This window comes from Pantherophis guttatus, chromosome 4 (assembly GCF_059756535.1).
Source record: "Pantherophis guttatus breed Tessera chromosome 4, ASM5975653v1, whole genome shotgun sequence".
Classification (NCBI taxonomy): domain Eukaryota; kingdom Metazoa; phylum Chordata; class Lepidosauria; order Squamata; family Colubridae; genus Pantherophis; species Pantherophis guttatus.
Genome location: NC_142066.1, coordinates 61,880,317 through 61,900,258, shown reverse-complemented (window position 1 = coordinate 61,900,258; position 19,942 = coordinate 61,880,317). Strand labels below are relative to the sequence as shown.

At 37.0% G+C, this 19,942-nt stretch overlaps 1 protein-coding gene across 7 annotated transcripts in view; it reads left to right on the top strand.

Moving 5' to 3' along the window:
• PCGF2 (polycomb group ring finger 2) overlaps positions 1–19,942 on the top strand; it is a 57,118-nt gene that overhangs the window by 17,443 nt on the left and 19,733 nt on the right. For all 7 annotated transcript variants that reach the window (XM_034416232.3, XM_034416231.3, XM_034416230.3 and 4 more), the window contains exons 2-3: positions 11,595–11,730; positions 13,577–13,673. In XM_034416232.3, the coding sequence (XP_034272123.1) occupies positions 11,619–11,730; positions 13,577–13,673 (209 nt within the window). In that variant the 5' untranslated portion in view covers positions 11,595–11,618. The remainder of the gene's footprint in view (positions 1–11,594; positions 11,731–13,576; positions 13,674–19,942) is intronic.

The following is a 19,942-nucleotide window of genomic DNA, read 5'->3' as shown; positions in this document are numbered from 1 at the left end:
AAGGAAAACATCTCACTAAGTATAGAAAGAAAGAGGCACCAACAAATATAGAAAAGAAAAAGGCACCGTCAAGTATGACAATAGGCAATAACATCTAAATAATCTTCTATTGCAGACACAGGAACATAGTTATTGTAATCAATCTTACAAATGAGAATGTGCTTCAATATAATAGTGCTGCTGAAAATAACAGTATCTTAAATCTTGTACCACTTTTCCATCTGTGAACAATCTGTTGAGTGCAAGGAAGAGACCAAAGCAAACAAAACTTCTCTGCTTCCTTAAATAAAATGTCAAAACTTACTCTAGCTAACAACTAGATCTGAAACTATTATCTGAAGATTTAGTACTTTGCAAAGTGGTTTTTACATTAAACTATACTTTCTTGTTATGCCTGAAAAGGAAAAGATATGATGTTTGACATGCTTTTGCCTAATGAATTAAGATCTAATAAAGCGTGGGCTTGGGGAACTCCTTGCTACTATAAAGGAGGTGACAAGTTATTGTTAAATGTGTGTACTGAATTTGTTTCCTTTTCCTTGGAACAGGGAAAGGAAGGCAAACAATTTCTAGTGAGATGCAGGTTGGTGTTCTGATTAAGACACAAATCATTTTTTTTTTGTTGCTCTCATGTCATTAAAAGCAGAGCCCTGAACCAATTTTTCCAAATCTATTGTACTTGAGCAGTACTTCCCACTCTAATAAAAAAAGGATTGCAATAAATCTGCTTGACTTTCAGCCTTCTTTTATTTTCAAAACACAATTCTGAATTTCAAGTTCCTTGTAAATTTCCTTTCCTATAGCTGCTACTATTAGGAAAGGTGGTTGCTTCTCTCAAAAAGACCTAAGCAACCTCAGGGAAGCAATCGCTGGAAGGGGAGGGAGGCATACTTTTTATCTTCTCAACTCCTCTCTACCCTGTCTTGTTGCTTATCTGCTGTGTTGTTCCCAAGAGAGCTTTGCACTTAAGGTTTTATCAGCAATCATCTGCCTTGCACTGAAAATCCAGCATTGATTCAATGCTGGCTCCTGAGGGGAAAAAATGGGTGTGGTGTGATTTCATGTGAAATTAGACACCTTTAAAACTCTAAATGGCTTATAAGGAGACACTTACTGGATTTCATTGTTCATTTTGAGTTTCATTCTTTATCTTTCATGGCATATGATCAGGAGAAAAAACAGTGGCAGGTACAAAATTTAATAGGGTTTCCATGGGCTATTATGATCTTTCTGAAAACAAATGAAAAATCTTTTGAATAACTTTAGGCTCAGAAAGCATTCCAGTCATTGAATAAATACATTCCTGTGTCAAAGTAGAAATGTAATGCACTATCCAAGTCTTGCTTTAGAGCTACTTGCATTTAATATACTACCAGGATATAGGAGCCAGCTTATCTAGGAAATTCCCACCTCATGGGACTGGTATGCGTTACTACAACTGTGCTAAACTCTTATGATTTTTCTTCCTTATTGCAAAACTCAGCCCAGCAGCTTTATGTTACATGACAAGGTATTTATTGATTGTATTAAATTTATTGACCACCCAACATACCACAGGTTTACAACATTAAAGGGATAATTTTACAAAATGTGTACAGGTAATCCTCAACTTGCAGTCATTCATTTAGTGACTGTTCAACGGCACAGGAAAAGGTGACTTTTAACCATTTTTCACATTACAGCCAGTGCAGCACCCCCAGGGTCACATGATCAAAATTCAACAACTTTTATTTATAATGGTTGCAATGTCCCAGGATCATGCAATTACCTTTTATGACCTTCTGACAAGCAAAATCAATGGGGAAGTCAGATTCATCTAACCGTGTTACTAATTTAACAACTTGATTCACTTAATAACTGTGGCTAGAAAGGTCATAAAATGGGGAAAAGCTCACATAAATAAGTGTCTTGCTTGGCAAAAGAAATTTTGGGCTCAATTATGGTAATAAATTGAGGACTATCTGTACACAATAGGAGCTAAATAATAAAAATAAATAAACACAGAACCCTAGCTAAAAGATGGGAAGGGAAGGAGCAGGATAAGCAGGGGGGCAGATCAGGAGTGAAATCCAGCAGGTTCTGACAGGTTATGGAGAACCGGTAGCGGAAATTTTGAGTAGTTTGGAGAACTGGCAGATACGACCTCTGGTTGGCCCCAGAGTGGGGTAGGAATGAGGATTTTGCAGTATCCTTCCCCTGGAGTGGGATGGGAATGGAAATTTTACAGGATCCTATTTCCCCTGGAGTGGGGTGGAAATGGAGATTTTGCAGTATCCTTCCCCTGCCACCCACCAAGCCACACCATGGCGCACACATGATCCCGTTGCGAACCAGTAGTAAAGGTAAGTAGAACCCACCCGATTTGCACAATAAGCAGATTGCAAGAGGTCTAGCAGCAGATCTGTGATGGCTTTCAGGTGGGCCAACACTAACCTTACCAAGGTTTTCATAACTACAGATGTCAGAGCTACTGGTCTGTAGTCATTCAACTCATTGATGGAGGGTTTCTTGGGCCCAGAATGATAATAGAGAATTTGAAGCAAGAAGGGACATAACACATCTCCAGTGATTTATTAAAGAGGCAGGTAAAGATGCGGGGGGGGGGCACAGATTTTCAAGCAAGAGGGAGTTACCCTGTCTGGTCCTTTTTGTTTGTGAAATAGACCTCACACATCTTTTTCTGTGATCACCAGATATATGGAGTTGGGTGTAGGAGACTTAGTAGTTTTTTTAAAAAAGTTTTTTATTTTTTAAATAATTTATTTTTTATTTTATTTTTCTACAAACATATCGTTGTGTGAACAGCTTGGGACCAGAGTGTCTTACATGTTAGTACAAATAATACAATATTCTTCATATTTAATACAATTAACAATCTTATAAACTTTTAGTAATAATACACATTTTGTTGAATTATAATCATTCCTTAATTATTCAATATTTCAATATATTATTTTTTTATGCCAGTCTTCATATTCTTGATATCACTCGTTTTGCTACAAAAGCAATACCAATAATCATATTTGTGTTTAAAAAACTTATATAATTCAAGATTGAATTATAATCTACCATTATTTATCCCCTTTCTAATTTTTTTATCATGGCACTGTCATATTTAAAAAATATCTCCTTTCTAATCATATTTTTACAAATAAAGCAACGTTAATCTTAGTTGTATTTGACAACTAATTCCAATATAATAATACACATGTTTAATCTATTGTTTTCATGCGAATCAGATTCTACATATCCTTCCTTTTACTATAGATAGAATATTAATAATCATATTTGTTACATTTTAACAAATTTATATAGTTATACTGATAATACCCATATTTATATTAGGTTATAGTCTTCAATTTTTGCTTATTCAATATTTCTGTATGTTATTCTTATAGCCCTCACCATATTATTCAAATATATTCAGAATTATCAATATTAAGAGTATAGTTTTTTAATTCACCTTGAAAATATATATTGTATTAATCCTTCTTTCTCAAACTTCCAACCCTATTTTAACTTATCTCATTATTATTTTTAAGAAATATTCCCTTTTTTACCCATCATCTCCCATCTGCTTTAAAGCTTCGATTTCCCGTTTCTTAGCTGTCTTCCATGTTCCTCTCTTGGATCGTCTCTACCTGCTTCTGCTACTTGGCCAATCCTCTTAAATATTTCTCCCTTCTCTGCCCTATTCCATTGTTTAAGTTTCAAATTATCTATTCTTACCTTGTTTCTCTCCCCAAAAAAAGCCTTCCTGCAGTTCCAGTTCCTGTTTAACTTCCCTTAAAATGCTCTCCCCTGGGTTTATTTCATCAATCATTCTTATTTTTATTTTTATCTCCTTTTTGTTGTGTCTTCTTACTTGTTGTTTTGTCTGTTCTGCTTTTCCAGCTGTTCTTTCAGTTAACTCCTCTTCCTGAGCATCCTGATTTCTCCTTGTCTTTTGTGTCATAATTTCCAACTTTTTATCTATTCTCTGCATTTTATTCATTATCTCCTCACATCTTCTTGTCAAAGTATCTTTAACATCCTGGATTAATTTCCTCCCAAATTCCACTCATTACTTATTTTTATTTGTTTGTTTCTTTTTGTTTAGCAGTCCAATCTTATTTTCCAACCTAAAATCATTTCTCAGATGATTCAATATCCAAGTCCAAGACTCTTTGTATCCCAAAATTAAATCAACCCATTCTTCTAGTAGTCCAAAAGTGGAACCTTCATAGATCCCTCTGCCAAGTCCATCTTATTTTGAAGATTTTAGGGGTCTTTTTTTTAGTAATAAAGTATTTTTAATCTTGCATTTGAATCTCCACAAGCCAAATCTTTCCAGAATTTTGGGGGTATGTTGTACCTTCCTTTGACTGCAGGTGGCACTCTTAAGTCAGATTTCAGTCTTAATCTTCTTTATCCAATTTTAGTGTAATATTCCAAAGTTTAAGTGTAGTATTAGCTTTTTATATAAATAGCTCCAGCATTTTAAAATGTCTATCCAACGCCAGTTCCTGTCCAATTTGAAAATCCAGTCTTCTGTATTTTAACAGATTTTCTATTTTCTTCTTTTAATTCTTTTCTCTTCCATTTCAAAATAAATTTTACTCAAAATAGCTAGGTAGTTGCCACTTTTAAATTAATTATGAGTCTTTCTTCCTGAATATTCTTTTGCGGTTACACTTTAAATAAAAAGGATTCTTCTCACCCAGTTCCAGACACTGTTCACCAATTCTGTTCCAGCACTCTTCTTAGAAGTAAAGCTGTCTCTGGCTTTGTGGCAGCCATCTTAGGTTGCCTCTTCTCTCATCGTGGCATAGAGCAGTGGTTCTCAACCTGGGGGTCGTGACACCTTTGGGGGTCGAACGGCCATTTCACAGGGGTCGCCAAAGCCCTCTTTCGTCCCCCCCCACGCCTTCACTCATCCTCACTCTCTGCTCTGTTGGATCCCTGGCCGTGCACTTACCCAGCCCACTCCCAATCTATTGCTGCCTCCTGAGTCCCAGCTGATGGCTAGAGGAAAAAAAACTGTTTAAATTCTTGCCGCGGGGTTTCAAAGGGCCGCCCTATAGCCAGTGGTGGGATTCTGCCAGTTCTAGGAGCCAAACCCTTTGTTAAATTGCTGGCTTGCCCCGCCCCTCCACACCACTATTTATTGCCAATAAATAGTGGTGGGCGAGGGGCGGGCGAGCCAGCAATTTAACAAATGGTTCGGTGTTTTTTTGTAATTTTATTGGCCCGCGGAGCTTCAGCATAAGCTAATTAGCCCTTGATTAGATCGGCTCCCGACTCTCAGCTGATTTGCTCTCAGCTGTTTTGCTCAGGGCTCTGCTGCTTGTTTGCTTGCTGGAGCAGTTTTTTTCCCCTAGCTATGCTGAAAAACAAAACTGAAAGTAAAGCAGGCTGTTGGCTTTGCTGTTGCTGCAACATTGGAAAATTAGGCAGGTAGATTTCTTTTCTTTTTCCTCACCAAAAAAGGTAGGTGCAAACTATCTTTAGTGAAAAGGTAGTTTTCCCTAAGGAGGTAGTTCCTCTTTAGGAAAAAGAGGAGAGTTCAAGATTTTAAAACACAAAAGAAAAAAAGCTCTATTTAACTAGGGAATTGTAATAATTGAGATACTATTAATTGTATATTGTGTTGAAAGCAGAAATGGTTAAGTTGTGGTTTGGAGGAATATATGGAGGAAATTATTTGGTTTATTATTATTGGTAAATATAATTAATTGATTTGTAAGAAATTGGATTGCATGGAAATAATTGGAATATTTATGTTCATATTGATTAATATACAAAAAAGGTAATTATATAACTAATTGATTTATATTAAAATGTTGAATTTATATTAAACAATTGTAATATTACATAATTAACCAATGTGAGGATGGATATAAAAATAGATGACAATGGGAAGGGGTATAATATAGAATAGAAGGGAAAAATTGAATTTGATTAAGATTAGAGATGAGGATGAAGGGTAATATTGGTTTTTTACAAAAATAGATGAGGAATAAATATGGGAAAAAGGAAATATAGAAATTGTAAATTTAATTGAAATGACTAAACACTGTTTAAATTTGTGAACCGGCCAAATACTCTGTTCAAAGAAAATACATTGTATGTTTGTATGTGTGTTTCTAATTATTGTTATTTATTCATATTTGTTCTCTTCTATTCTTTAAAGTTTAACAATTCATTCTTTATCTTAATATCTTTATATTTGTTTGGGGTTGGCTTTCTTCCCTTTCATCTTTTTTATTGTACAGCAATCTTTCTCCTCAAACCTACCATCTCTCTCTTTTCTTTCCTTCTTACTTTCTCTTCCTCCCCCTCTTCTTCTCCTCCCTACTTCCTCTTCCTTTCTCCTTCTCCTCCTCTCTTCCTCCCTCTCTTACCCTCACTCCTACTCTAATTTCCCTTCCCTTCCTTCATCCCTCTCTATTGCTGTATCCTTTTATGCATATGGACTACTCAGAGGGCTGAAAATTTATTTCTGACTGGTCCTCGTACTTTTGACCAGTCCTCGAACTTACGACTGTCCTCACATTTTACATTTTTGCCCTATCTTGTCACCATGGTGAAGAGAAGCAGTTGTGAAATGAGTGACATGGTTGTTAAGAATGCTACAATGGGCATAAATGATGACCAGTCATAAGTGCGAAGACCAGCCAAAAGTGGGAGGACCTGTCAGAAATCACTTTTTTCAGCCCTCTGGGTAGTCCTTTTGTGTATATGGACTACTCAGAGGGCTGAAAAAGTAATTTTTGACTGGTCCTCGCACTTTTGACCAGATCTCGAATTTACGACTATCCTCACATTTTACGTTTTTTGTCCTATCTTATCACCATGTGAAAAGAAGCAGTTGTGAAATGAGTGACATGGTTGTTAAGAATGCTGCATGGGCATAAATGTGAGGATGGTCATAAGTGTGAGGACCAGTCAAAAGTGTGAGGACCTGTCAGAAATGACTTTTTTCAGCCCTCTGAGTAGTCCCTATACACATAGCCATGGCCACCTGGTCACATGACCAGCTAGCCACACCCACCCAGTCACATGACCTCCTAGCCATGCCCACAAAATAAGCCACGCCCACAGAACCAGTAGTAAAAAAATTTAGAACCCACCCCTGGTTGGGGGTCACTACAACATGAGGAACTGTATTAAAGGGTCGTGGCATTAGGAAGGTTGAGAACCACTGGCATAGAGGAAAAAGCCCCAGGGCTCTACAGGAGAGTTGCCATCTCCCCTGGAACCTCCCAGGACGCTCCTCCTTAGCTTCACCTCCCCTCCAAGGAGGTTTTTGGCTCTTTTCAGAGCTTACAAACAAAAAGAAGCCAGCGCAGGGTCGGAGAGCTCTGTTCCCTTGTGACTGGTAGCGCCACGACGTCACTTCCAGTCTGAGACTTAGATGATGTATCTGAGATGGAGAGTAGCAATAGTTGGCAGTGGTCTCCTCTCAAACCTATAGTAGAATACATTCAGGTCATCTGCCAGTTTCTGATTCTCTTCCACTAGGGAGGAGGTATGCTGTAGCCAGTGATATTCTTCAGTCTTTTCCACACGTTTGCTGGTTCATTTGTGCAGAACTGAATCCTCAGATTTCCAGAGTAGCTTCTTTTTGCTGCCCAGATCTTTCATATTAATACATTCCTGGCCTGATTGTACAGCATTCTATCTCTCTTCCTGTAGCCTTCCTCTTTGGCATGGCATAGATGTTTCAGCTTAGCTGTGAACCAAGTTTTTTTTATTACTGTAGATGCATAAAGTTTTGGTTGGCACACATATAAGTCCTCACAAAAGCTAATGTATGTCACAGTGTCTTTGAGTTCATCCAAATCCATTGAGGCAGCTTCAAAAACATTCCAGTTTGTGCAGTTGAGGCAAGCCTGTAGCTTTAACTTTGTCTTTTCAGTCCAAGATTTCACTGTATTAACTATTGGTTTTATGATTTTAAGTTTTTGTCTATAAACAGGTACAAGATGAATCATAGAGTGATCAGAGTGTCCCACAGCCATTCTTGGTAGAGAGCGATACGCATCTTTTATTATAGAGCAGCAGTAGTCTAAAATATTCTTGCTAAGAGACATAATGAATGTTTCTTAGCAGCTCATGATTTAGGTTAGCACTGTTAAAAAAATCTGCTAATACAATGAGTAGGGACTCTGGATATCTCTGTTCAGCCCACAGGATTTGGTCAGTTAAGGTTTGCAATGCCTTGTTTATGCAAGCTTGGGTGGTATGTGGTTACAACTAGGATGAATGAAGAAAACTTGTGTGGGGGGGAATAATAGGGTATGCAAATAATATAGGGTAATAATAGGGTATGGTGAATAGTGTCTCTAAGTCCACATCACAAAATTTCTATAGTGTAGTGACATTTTCACACCATTTGTTGTTAATATAAAAGCAGATACCTCCTCCCTTCTTTTTACCGGATTGCAATTTGCAATTCTATCTGCTCTTTGCATCTGAAATCCTAGGATTTGCAAGCAGTGAGCATTAATCAAATCGTTCAGCCATGTTTCCATGAAGCAGAGGGTCACTGAGTTAGAAAATCTGAGTTGTTCCTATTTAAAAGGAGCAGTTCATCTATCTTATTTAAAAGTGAGTGAAGATTAGTTAAATACAGTGAGGGGAGATTTTCTTATCCCATGCTTTTGGAGTCTTTAAAAAATGCCTCCTTGCTTCCCCTCCTTCTCCTTTCCTGTTTCTCTTCTGCTTTCTAATTACCATGCCAAGATATAACTGCCAATCCCTCAGTCAGAATTTCTTCCACATTTGAAAAGAAGCGAGGAATAGATCCAGAAAGCTGCTTGTTATTTAAAATCCACTGTCTGATATTCAAAATCTGATCTGAGTATGAAATTTGCAAAGAATCACATAAAACGTAAACATATTAAAAAAAGACAGATGTAATCAATCAAGTGTAAACACTAAAGTTGTGAAAGAAATCACATAGATTGACATGTTGTAAACAACAAAGGAAGTTTTTTATAGAGCTCTGAGCTTTTATGCAGTGGGCTTGATCTTTGTCCCAAGCATGAGACTGTTTCTGCAGAAATAAACAGCTGAAAATCTTCCTTGTTCCAGCATGATTTATTGATAATTTGCTCTGGGGAAAACAACCCAGCTGAGGTTCAAGCCAACAACATGGCTGATATCTATTCTACCTACTAGTTTAGAAATTTCTGCTGCAGAAATTGATTAAATATTTTCCCACCAGAAGGTCTATATAAGCAGATCCCCATGGGACCAGTTCCATGGAGAGAGACTTTTCTGCAGACTGGAGGGGGCATGGTTTCTCATGCTGCCTGCATCCCACAGATGGGGCTTCACTTGTTTGCTTGGCCTGGTTGCTGGCATGCCATGGACTGGTGCCAATCCATGGCCTGGGGCGGAGAACTCCTGGTCTACATCTCCAGGCTCTCTGCCCCCGACTTTCTTTTTCTCCCTCCAATCTACTTTAAATAGCCTTTATATAAATTCTGAGTTATGGTATTATTTAACTGCATCACTATTTTCCTCGATTGTGGGATGGTAAAAACTCAGTGTTAATTGGAACCCTGAAAAAGATGAGGCACAGGATAATAAAGAAGTTTGAGCTTTCTCAGTGCCACTATTATGATACCCAAAATCTTTCTCAAGTATGTAATTAGATGCTTACCTTCTGTGCATTTGTTTTTGTATCTGATAACTCTTCCATTTTCTCTTCTGACCTTAAAAAGAGAGGACTATTACATTTGTAGGTTTAGTACAAGGCAGTAACCTGGAAGTTGCACACTAAGCTATCTTGAAAGTGCCACTGATCCATGAATAGCAAAAATCTCTCCTTGTAGCCAATTTAAGGGATGGTATTTAACATATACTGAGGTGGAAAAGGAGATAAGATCAGGAAAATGGATAGAGGTAGAAATCTATATATCTATAGTTAAAGATCTAGTGGTTAAGGCACCAGGACTAGAAAGTGATAAACCATGAATTCAATTTCCAGTTGGGTAACTTTGGGCCAATCACTCTTTCAGCCCAACCCACTCACAGGGGTTGGTTGCTGCTGTGGAGAAAATAGGAATTGGATATGTTTGTGGCCTTGAATTATTTGTAAAGATAATAAAAACAAAAGCACTGGGATATAAATAAACAAATCTGTCCTCCCACTAATTCCTGCAGAAGGACTAATGATCCAAATTCAATGTTGAGGGCTGAATTTTCATCCCTCAATGTTGGAATCAACCTGTTTCCCTAATTCTGGTGGGCCCAGAAGGCCCAAAAATCAGCTGGTCAGCGCACTCATGCACGCCGGAGTTGAGCTCGCGTGCCCACTAGTATGGCTACGCATGTGCCATAGGTTCACCATCACGACTATAGACTATATGGCAGCACCTGATATATAGGCTTAAAGAGTTATGAGTTTGCTATTTTGTGTTTCTGAAGAAAATTTGCATCTTTACTACCTAATTTTTTTACCTATAAATTAATTTTCTTGAAATACCACCTTCTGCAATCTGGTCTTGTGCAAGTGCAGGGATATGTTTTCTCTTTTCTGAATTTGATGGGAATAAATTTATGATATAATAAAATAAACGTTTGCATAGTGTTCTGTCCAAATTTGGAAACAAAGCATTAAGAGGCACTTGTCTAACTTTGTACCAATTGTTGATTTTTGGCCCACAAGTAAACTGGTCTTATTTAAGCATGCCTTTATGACTTGGAACTGATTTGTCTTCCCGTGGTATGGTCTTTTCACCTTTATTGATATTTTAATTGGTTATTTTCAAACAGTTTATATAATTATGTATTGTTAAATTTTATTCAGTTTATATCCTGCATTTCTACTTGTGTGAGTGCTTAAAGTAGCTATCAAAATAATATAAAGATTATTACAGATAAATAAATGGCAACTATTCTTATGCATTTTGCGTATCTGGTATTAGTTTCTTTATGTTGCTGTATTTATGTAAACATTCATTGAAAAGTTTATGGTAGATAGCCTGAGTCTATTTGATGAAATAATAAGGTACATGTAGCTAAATGAAATAAGTAATGAACAGCAGATACAAGTGCCTAATAAAATAAATAAATTGTCTGTTACGTTAGCGTTTCAAAATAATCACCAAATTTTATAATTTTTTATAAATGATGTTTCTGTGCGTAGAATTTGGCTTCATGAATTTTATTAGGCATCTGGGTTTCCTTTTTGTGAAGAGAAATGGGACTTTATTAATTGAAAAAAGAATTTGGTTTTGAGAAAAGCTGACAGAACTTCTGTACTTATAGGAATAGTGTGACAGACGTGTGACATCTAAGGCCCTCTGGATGCTGGGAATGACTTTGTCCTTTCCATGTTTTATCTGATAGCACTAGTCAAAGATTATGTGGAAAAGATGAAAGCTTTTTCTTAGTCCAACATCAGATAATCCTTGCCTACTATGACAAAATCTTGTCATAGTAAATAATCACTGTCTATGGGATAACAGTTATTATTTTCAGTATTGCAGCCTGTTGTCTATCAGTTTGTAAAGTGAAATTTCTGCCAAACCATTATCCTCTCAGGATGAGTGAGGCTATTTGGTTTACTTTTGTGTTATTCTTTCTTTCTTTTTTTCCAGAGACAATTGCCTGAATTCATCAGGATGCACAGAACCACCAGGATAAAAATCACAGAGCTGAACCCTCACTTAATGTGTGCCTTATGTGGAGGCTACTTTATAGATGCCACAACTATTGTGGAATGCTTACATTCATGTAAGTATCAAATAAGAAATTTCCCTGTTTGAACTTGACAGAATCTCTGAACTTTCTCGTTGATGAAGGTCCATTTCAAATGCGCAGGATAATCATGTTGTCCACTCAGAACACAAATTCCCTTCACTACATGATAGCTAATCTCCCATTCTTCAGATTGTCCTGGTAACCTTGATTTCCCTGATTTTCAAAGTATTCTTCATCTTTACTGCCCAATAAAGATAATTTTGTTAGCAAGTCTGGACATGAGTGACAGTTAAAACAGTAAGATATTATTCTAATGCAATGAAAGATGACTTAGACAAAAGGCTAATAGGCTGAAGATTCCTATTGACAAGATATTCATAGTTAAAATTATGAGGCAAGATTTAGTTACAGTAAGTCTGAGCTTTCATCTTAAGCATTTAATGCTACTTGCCAGTTAGTCACCAGTGAATAAGAAAAGAGGAAGGAAAAGTAATCACTTAGCACAATATCAGATATCCCTGCTTCTTATTATTTAATGCTTTATATATTTGATCATATATTTGATGTATGTCTGAATACGGTTAAATGTCTATTATTGATATAAATAAACCTCTATTTTATGAAGAGCAAGTAGTCTAAAGATGCCTTCAAAAACTCTTGAGATGTGAAGTTAGTATTACACACTCATCCACTGGAGTACAATTTCTCATTCAGATTTATAGCAAATGTGCGTATATTCTTAGCAAAAGAGATTGTGTGATTTTGGGAAGGCTAGTAAAATCATTGTTTCAAAAGTGAAAAGTGTAAGTGGTCCTCAGAATAACAGAGTTGGAATGATCCTTGGAGGTTTCCTAGTCCAACCCTTGCTTAACCCATAATGCTTAAGAGCACATTGAAGTTCACTGTAAAAAAGTCCACTTTCATCATCATCTGAGTCTACAGTTGGAGCATAGTATAGTGATATTGAATGATTTGCCTCAAATATGGATAGATATGTGATCACCATATGCTCTGTGATTCTCAACACATTTAACCACTTGTCTGTTTATGTAGAATGCAATTTCTTTTCATCTGATGATATCATTTTCAGAAAAATAAAACATAAACTCTACTGATTTGAATTCATCACTGTCTGATCAGTGTAAGTCACTGATGCCAAGGATGTCTATGTTCATTTTAATCATTTCTTTATTTATAATTTTGAGTTTCCCAAGGGACATGTCTATAACATTCCATATTCCAATTTGATATAACTTTGTACAGTGTAGGCAACCTCTTTTGTTATGGGCATCATCAATTTTTGGACTTCACAAAGACCAAAATTCAACAATGCCATGAAAACTTACTAAAAGCTGGTCCTTGCTTTTCTCCAGTAGCTTGCACGCTACTATCCAGCCTGGACATTCCACTATTGGTATCCATGCCCGAGTCATGTTAATTTATTGCCATAAAGTGTTCTGGTGAGGTTTCTTTCTTTTTTCTTTTTAACCAGGATGTTCACCAATGCTTTCCATAACCCTCCCATTTATCTGGGTTTGGGACTGGCATATGGTTAATGAATCAACCACTTGATTGGATTTGAATAGACAATTTTTATTCCTACCCTACAATGCATGTCAAGTTTCTATCTTTGTTGTTCTGCATTTAAAAAAAATCAGACAAAGGATTCCTTTTGTCTATGACTAATATACAAAAACTGGAACCCTGGAAATATTTTTGACTCCAGATGATTTTCTAGCTAGCTTGAGTAACCATTTCTTTGCTTCATAGTAAGGCCAAATTTGATCCAGGTTTGGATATCTTTTCATTTCATAAATTCAGATTCATTTTTCTGTGTGACTCCCCTTTTCTACCAATGTTTTCTTCTTCTTTTTTTTAGTTTGTAAAACTTGCATTGTCCGTTACCTGGAGACCAACAAGTACTGCCCAATGTGTGATGTACAAGTTCATAAAACAAGGCCTCTTCTCAGTATCAGGTATTATACGTTGTTTTATACTCCAGTTTAAGACTACTTGTATTTATCACAGATGGTGCCAGGTGGAGCCATATATTAGCTTGGAGACCTTGGTCCTTTCTAAATTTGGTTGTTTGCTTGCAGACATTTCATTACTAGAGTAAGTAATGAAACTAAGTTACACACAGTATATTTTCTTCAATTGGTCACATATAGTAGTAACTGAAAAGGTTGCAATATGGCATCTACAATATTGTCTACAGTGGATTCTTATGTACTGTTACAATGCAGGAATCCAATAGTACCAATTGTTCACTTTCCTACAGCTCTGCATTTGGAGTTGAGAAATAACTCAGGGTATCACTGCATGCTATTTCTTTTTTACTTCACATGGTCCAGACTTAAGATCCAATGCTCTTTTCAGGCATCCTCACATTTGATGAAATGGTCTGAAGAGGTCTTGGTATTACATTTGTTTGAAGACAAATTCAGCTTTCTCTGCAATCTTGAACATTATTTTGTGGCAGCAAACAATTTATTTCCACACAAACCAATATGAATACTATTTCCATTCAGGATTCCAGTTCATATGTAAAGGTTGGGGACTTTATGCAGCTCTATTTCTGCCTAATTTCAAGCCTTCATGTGATCAGGCAAATACAAAAGGGGCTCCACTTTGCCTGTGCTTTGTTTTCGGAAAAATCTTCTCAGCATGATATGCTGTGACATCTTTACAATTTAAGATGTTTGTTATTTAGAAATGATAGATATTTCTCCTGCTTTGGCTATGACTACATCTTCTCCTATCAGCCCAAAATTTCATCTGCATTCCAGGTGTCCAGTTCTCAAACTGGAGCTTACAGGCAGAAGACAAATATGTTGTTGGACACTTTTTCCCTCAGCTAGTCCTCTATTAAAAAGATTGTTTTTGATTCTGCCATTTTGTAGATGGGTAGATCCAGTTTCTCCAGGTAGAAGTTGGTAGGGATATTGAGACAGGAGGCATTTGTATAACCTTGTTATGTTTTTCTACAGTTGGCAAACTGTATGATAAGATAAAGCTGGAATATTAATTAAAGAGCTCCATAAATTATAGTCCAGACAGAGCTCTTAAAGGAATCTTTAACTCTCACATGAAGCTACAATAATTATTTAACCTGAGTACAATTGTGGTTTATGGTATAGTGATCTATTTGACTTGGAACTTTTATATTAACCTCTTGCCAGAGGCATGCTTGCAGCTTGAATTCTCTTTCCTAAGAAATAAAATCCCAGGATAAAAGTCTGAATAAATTATCCAAATACAAAATACCTGTACAGCTATATCTTATTTATATGAATTTATTTTCTTTTACTAAACTTAGGGAGGGGCAAAAGACTGTACAGGTCAGAAAGTCTTGGCTTCCCTTTTACAGTTTGCCCAATTCCTTGCTGCTTTTTGAGGAGGAGATTCTATGGAGTCAATATTGACTCCTGATGACTGCCTCAATAAATCCCTCAGTTTTCTTGGCAAGGTTTCACAAGTGATTTGCCATTCCCCCACATCCTAGGGCTGAGTAAGAGGGATCGGCCCGAATGGCTACGGTAAGATTAGAACTCATAGTCTCCTAGTTTCCAGCCTGGTACCTTAACCATAGTGGCTCTCCTTTCTGCTACTAGAATAGACTAATTATTCCACTAATGTTTTACTCTTAACAACATGGCTAGAACACAAGTAATGATAACAACAACAACAACAACAACAACAACAACAACAACAATGCAGTTTTTAATTCTAGATCTTTGGCTTGATTGTAAAAATTCTTTGTAGTACAGACTTTTTTTGTTTTTTAATAAACTATCTCTATTCATATTCATGCAACGGTTGAATCAAGCCTACACTTCTTCCTCTTGTGGCCTTAAATGGCAAACTTACTGATTCCCTTTACAGCTAGTTTTCAGGGAAACCAGATGCACCTTAATGAACTCTAATGATGGTTGGCATAGAAACCAAGTAGGCCGCCTGCCACAGATACATCTTTCTGAGTGTATTTTTAGCACACAGTCTGTATAAATTAATTTATCTAGTAACACTTGAGTCTCCCTGAGAAATATTTACTAGTCTCACTCCAATGGGACTTTCATCAAAGGCACCCTGAACATTTGCTTATTCAGATTTAAACTCCAAACAGGCATGAGTTGCCACTATGTAGAAACAAGTGTTTGGAGGGGGGGAGGGGTGAAGGGAATCAACAAGCTGGTTAAAAGTGCAGCAAAATGTCAGTAGGATGTAATGATCAAGAGGGAAAAATAAAACCCAAGGAAAAACTTCAGTATATTATTAATGTCATATGTGTCACTAGAACAGCTTTCTGGCTTGTAGTATCCTTTGTAATGTTGAGATTACAGCTCAGAATTTCAAGCCAGTAAAGCTGTACTGAAGAATTGTTAAGCCTTTTTCTTATTGCAAAAAAATGTGATTGCAAGGAAGTGGTTACATTTCAGATTTTCTATAGTTTATACTGTATATGTGACTGCCTGTTTTGAACTGTGTCTTATCTGAATCATATTTGTACTTCTCTATCCATTGTTTTTTCATACAGTAGCACAGATATGCAAATGACATTTTGAAAAATGATTTCCTCTAGTTTCTTTGATCCTATAATGTTAAAAAGTACCACCAAGTTTTCAACTTTATTTGTGATCATGAAGGCAAACATTTTTATCATTTACATTATAGGAAGACAGCTTCTAGTTGATAGTTAGAAAAAACATCCTAACAATAATAACAGGTCATCACAGGAACTATTTATCAGGAAGTTCCTCCCTCCCTCCCTCACTATTATTGGTGGCTTTCAATATTCCACTAAGGACTAAGCCAATGGAGGGTAATTTGAAAAGACTTCAAGAAGTCTTCAATAATAATAGTGTAGAGGTGTTCCAAAAGAGGCAGAACAATTTTTAAAACTGTTTTGAAGCAGTTAGGGAGATTTTAAGGATGACAATAAAATAGGGACACCTCTGAAGACAAGCTACTCTACCAAAATGGGCCAAAAGGAAAAAAAAAGAAAAGATGATTTTTTCAGATACTCCAGCTGGACATCCATTCCTATATTTATTTAAGAAAAGGAAAAGAAAGAAAAAGATGGTACTGAAGTAGAGCCATTTTGCTACTAGATTTCCACAGTACTATTTTGTAGTAGTAGGGAACACAAGTGGCAGCTAATGGGCACAAATACTCCCTCAAACCACATTATGGCTGAGTATAATCTGTGAAGCCATTATTACATTGCCTGCTTTCTCACAACATAAACTAATATAGGATGGATAGTTAACATGCAGTGCATATTTCAGTGTTTGGGGTGGTTTTTAGAATAGGAATTTTAATCTAAGAATTCTCTGAGTTTGTTAAGAAGGTTATTTCCTTAAAAACAGAATGAGTTAGTGGGAACGGTCTGTGATAAGGTGCAGCATGGCACAATGTATAGGTCCAGGCTGCTGGAAACTGCTAGCAAAATGATAGGAAAGTGTTCTTTTCTCTTTTCAGTATATTGAACACACAATCTTATACTTGGTTGTCAACCATTAGTGGCTGAGTTCACAGAGTATGCTGGGCAAACCCAAATAAATAAAATGATGATTTAGTGTAACACGTGAACCAGGCCAAGAAGCTGCTGTGGACTGAGTCTCAAGCCTGTATGATTCATTGCACTTTGCTGCACCTTAGGAATAATAGTGCATCCTAGGCACTCTGATTAGAGCGCATTAAGTAAGTTATTGACTCAAGCAAATATAATGGCTTTCCTTATAACCCAGTTGCCAGTCATGCAGCCATTTGGCCAAACTTACTTTCATTAGTGCACCATAAATTATAAAACAACGTCAATATACATGGAATGAATAGTATTATAAAATTAGATGAGGTGTATAGGATTGCCAAATTGTGCTAATATGGTGGCATTATGAGGGAGTAGGAATACTGCTGGCCTAAATAAAAAGTGCCTATTAAATCAAATCTTCGGTGCTGTTCAACAGAAAAAATGTTGTTTGCTTTCAGTCCCTCTATAAATTACATATAGAAGCCCTACATAATAATAATTCTAAATTTTCTAAGATGTCACACACATAATACTAGGTTCCTAAAGACAAAACTAATAAGCATAGTCCTCCATCATTTCTCTATGCATTCTTAGTTTCACAGCAAGAAAAAATGGAAATTTAGGGCTCCTCCTCATATTCTCCTAATCATAGTATGAATGTAGTCTGATAATTTCTTATGTAGTGCAATGATGCTGCCTTTGTTTTGTCCCTAGTCCATTGCTGAGGCAGTTTAAAGACATTTTTAGTTTTTTAATGGGGGTTTTCCCCCACTCTTCTCTTGATGCAATTTTGGCCATGGACACAATTTAGGATGCTTAATCAAGAACCAGGTTGCTGGAGCGGTCATAGGAAGAATCAGCCCAGTTCCTATTATCTACCCAGTTCTCATTATTTGGGTATTAGCACTCAGTCTTGCATTCTACTCATTAGAAACTGCCCTTCAGAACTGTTTGGGCTTAGACTACAGCAAACACACAGCTTCATACAGAGATCATGTAGACCTGGAGGCTCCAACTGGTGCAGAATGCCGCGCGGGGGATTATGGGAGTGACGGGGCACTCCCATGTGACTCCTCTCCTGCGCGAGCTGCATTGGCTTCCGGTGGACTTCCGGGTGTGCTTCAAGATGTTGGTGATCACCTTTAAAGCGCTCCATGGCTTAGGGCCGGGGTACTTACGGGACCACCTTCTGCCACCAATAGCCTCCCACCGGCCAGTTCGCTCCCACAGAGACGGCCTCCTTAGGGTGCCGTTGGCCAGACAATGCCGGCTGGCGACCCCCAGGAGGAGAGCCTTCTCTGTGGTGGCACCTACCCTTTGGAACAATCTACCCCCAGAGATATGAGTGATCTCCGACCTCCGGACTTTTCGTCGGGCCCTAAAAACTTATTTTTTTCAGTTAGCTGGTCTGTCTTGATTTTATGGTTGGTTTTAAAATTTGATACGGATTTTAAATTGACAAGTTTTAAATTACAGGCCAAATTTATTTAATTATTTTAAATTTACTTTTAATTGTAACTTTATGTATAAATGTTTTTATTTTGGCTGTTCACCGCCCTGAGTCCGAAAGGAGAAGGGCGGTATAGAAGTTTGAATAATAAATAAATAAATAAATAAATAATGAAAAAAAGCAAGGAAATGGATCTACTCAACCAATTTGAAGTGCAACTCAATGAGAGTGGCCAATGGGAACAGGAAAGAAGAACAAGGATCCTATAATTGGGGCATTGGGACATGAATGTCACCATTGGTAACACTAGCAACTTTATTGTTAATTATGCTTATTCTGTAAGCTGCTTAGATTCATACTGTTTGAATCTTGTAATAAACAACAAACTATAGTATAGTAGGGAAAACAACAGTCCTGATGGCGAAGGGGTTAGAATTAAGCATTGCAGGCTAACTCTGCCCACAGTCTAGAGTTCAATCCTGACAGTGCTCAAGGTTGACTCAACCTTCCATTCTCCCTAGGTCAATAAAATGAGGACCCAAATTGTTAGCGGCAATATACTGACATTGTAAACTGCCCAGAGAGTGCTGTAAAGAACTATGGGGTGGTATAGAAGTCTTAAGTGTTATTGTTATAATGTGCTGATATAATTACAGGTGTTACTTTGAAAGGGGCAGCAAATAAATGAATTTTACAAATTGGCAAGTGATTGGGAAGGGAACCTTATGTGTTACTGCTGAGATCTATAAGTTTGTACCTTAGAACTGCTTCTGATCATTAGAAATTTAGATGATCCACAAGTTCAAATCTTTTTAAAGAAATAAAGTGGGTTTTTAAAGTGAAATTTGAAGTGTTAGCATGTTAAGTTGCATAGCCTTGCGTAAGATAAATGGAGTGTTTACTCACAAGGGACAAAAATGGATTTTTTAAATTTGTACAAAAGTAAAAGAGGTTATTTTTCCTTTCGGAGGAATTGAAATAGTTTTATATGAGGGTGAAGGTTCATTCTCCAACTTTGTAAGTTGGTTTCCGAATGTTTCATTACCAACCAAGGTAACATCTTCAGTGGAGTTTAGGAGATGTCAGTGTCAGTGTACTTTTATTTATAAGGGCTTCTGGTGTGGGTGTGTCAAGTGAGGGTCTTGTGATGGGTCTTGTGATGGGTCAGATGTGAATCATCAGTGAGTCTTGTGATTGGTCTTGTGATAAGGAGATTACATCAGGTCAGAGTCATTGGGAGGTGAACTGCTGGTGAGGCGGCT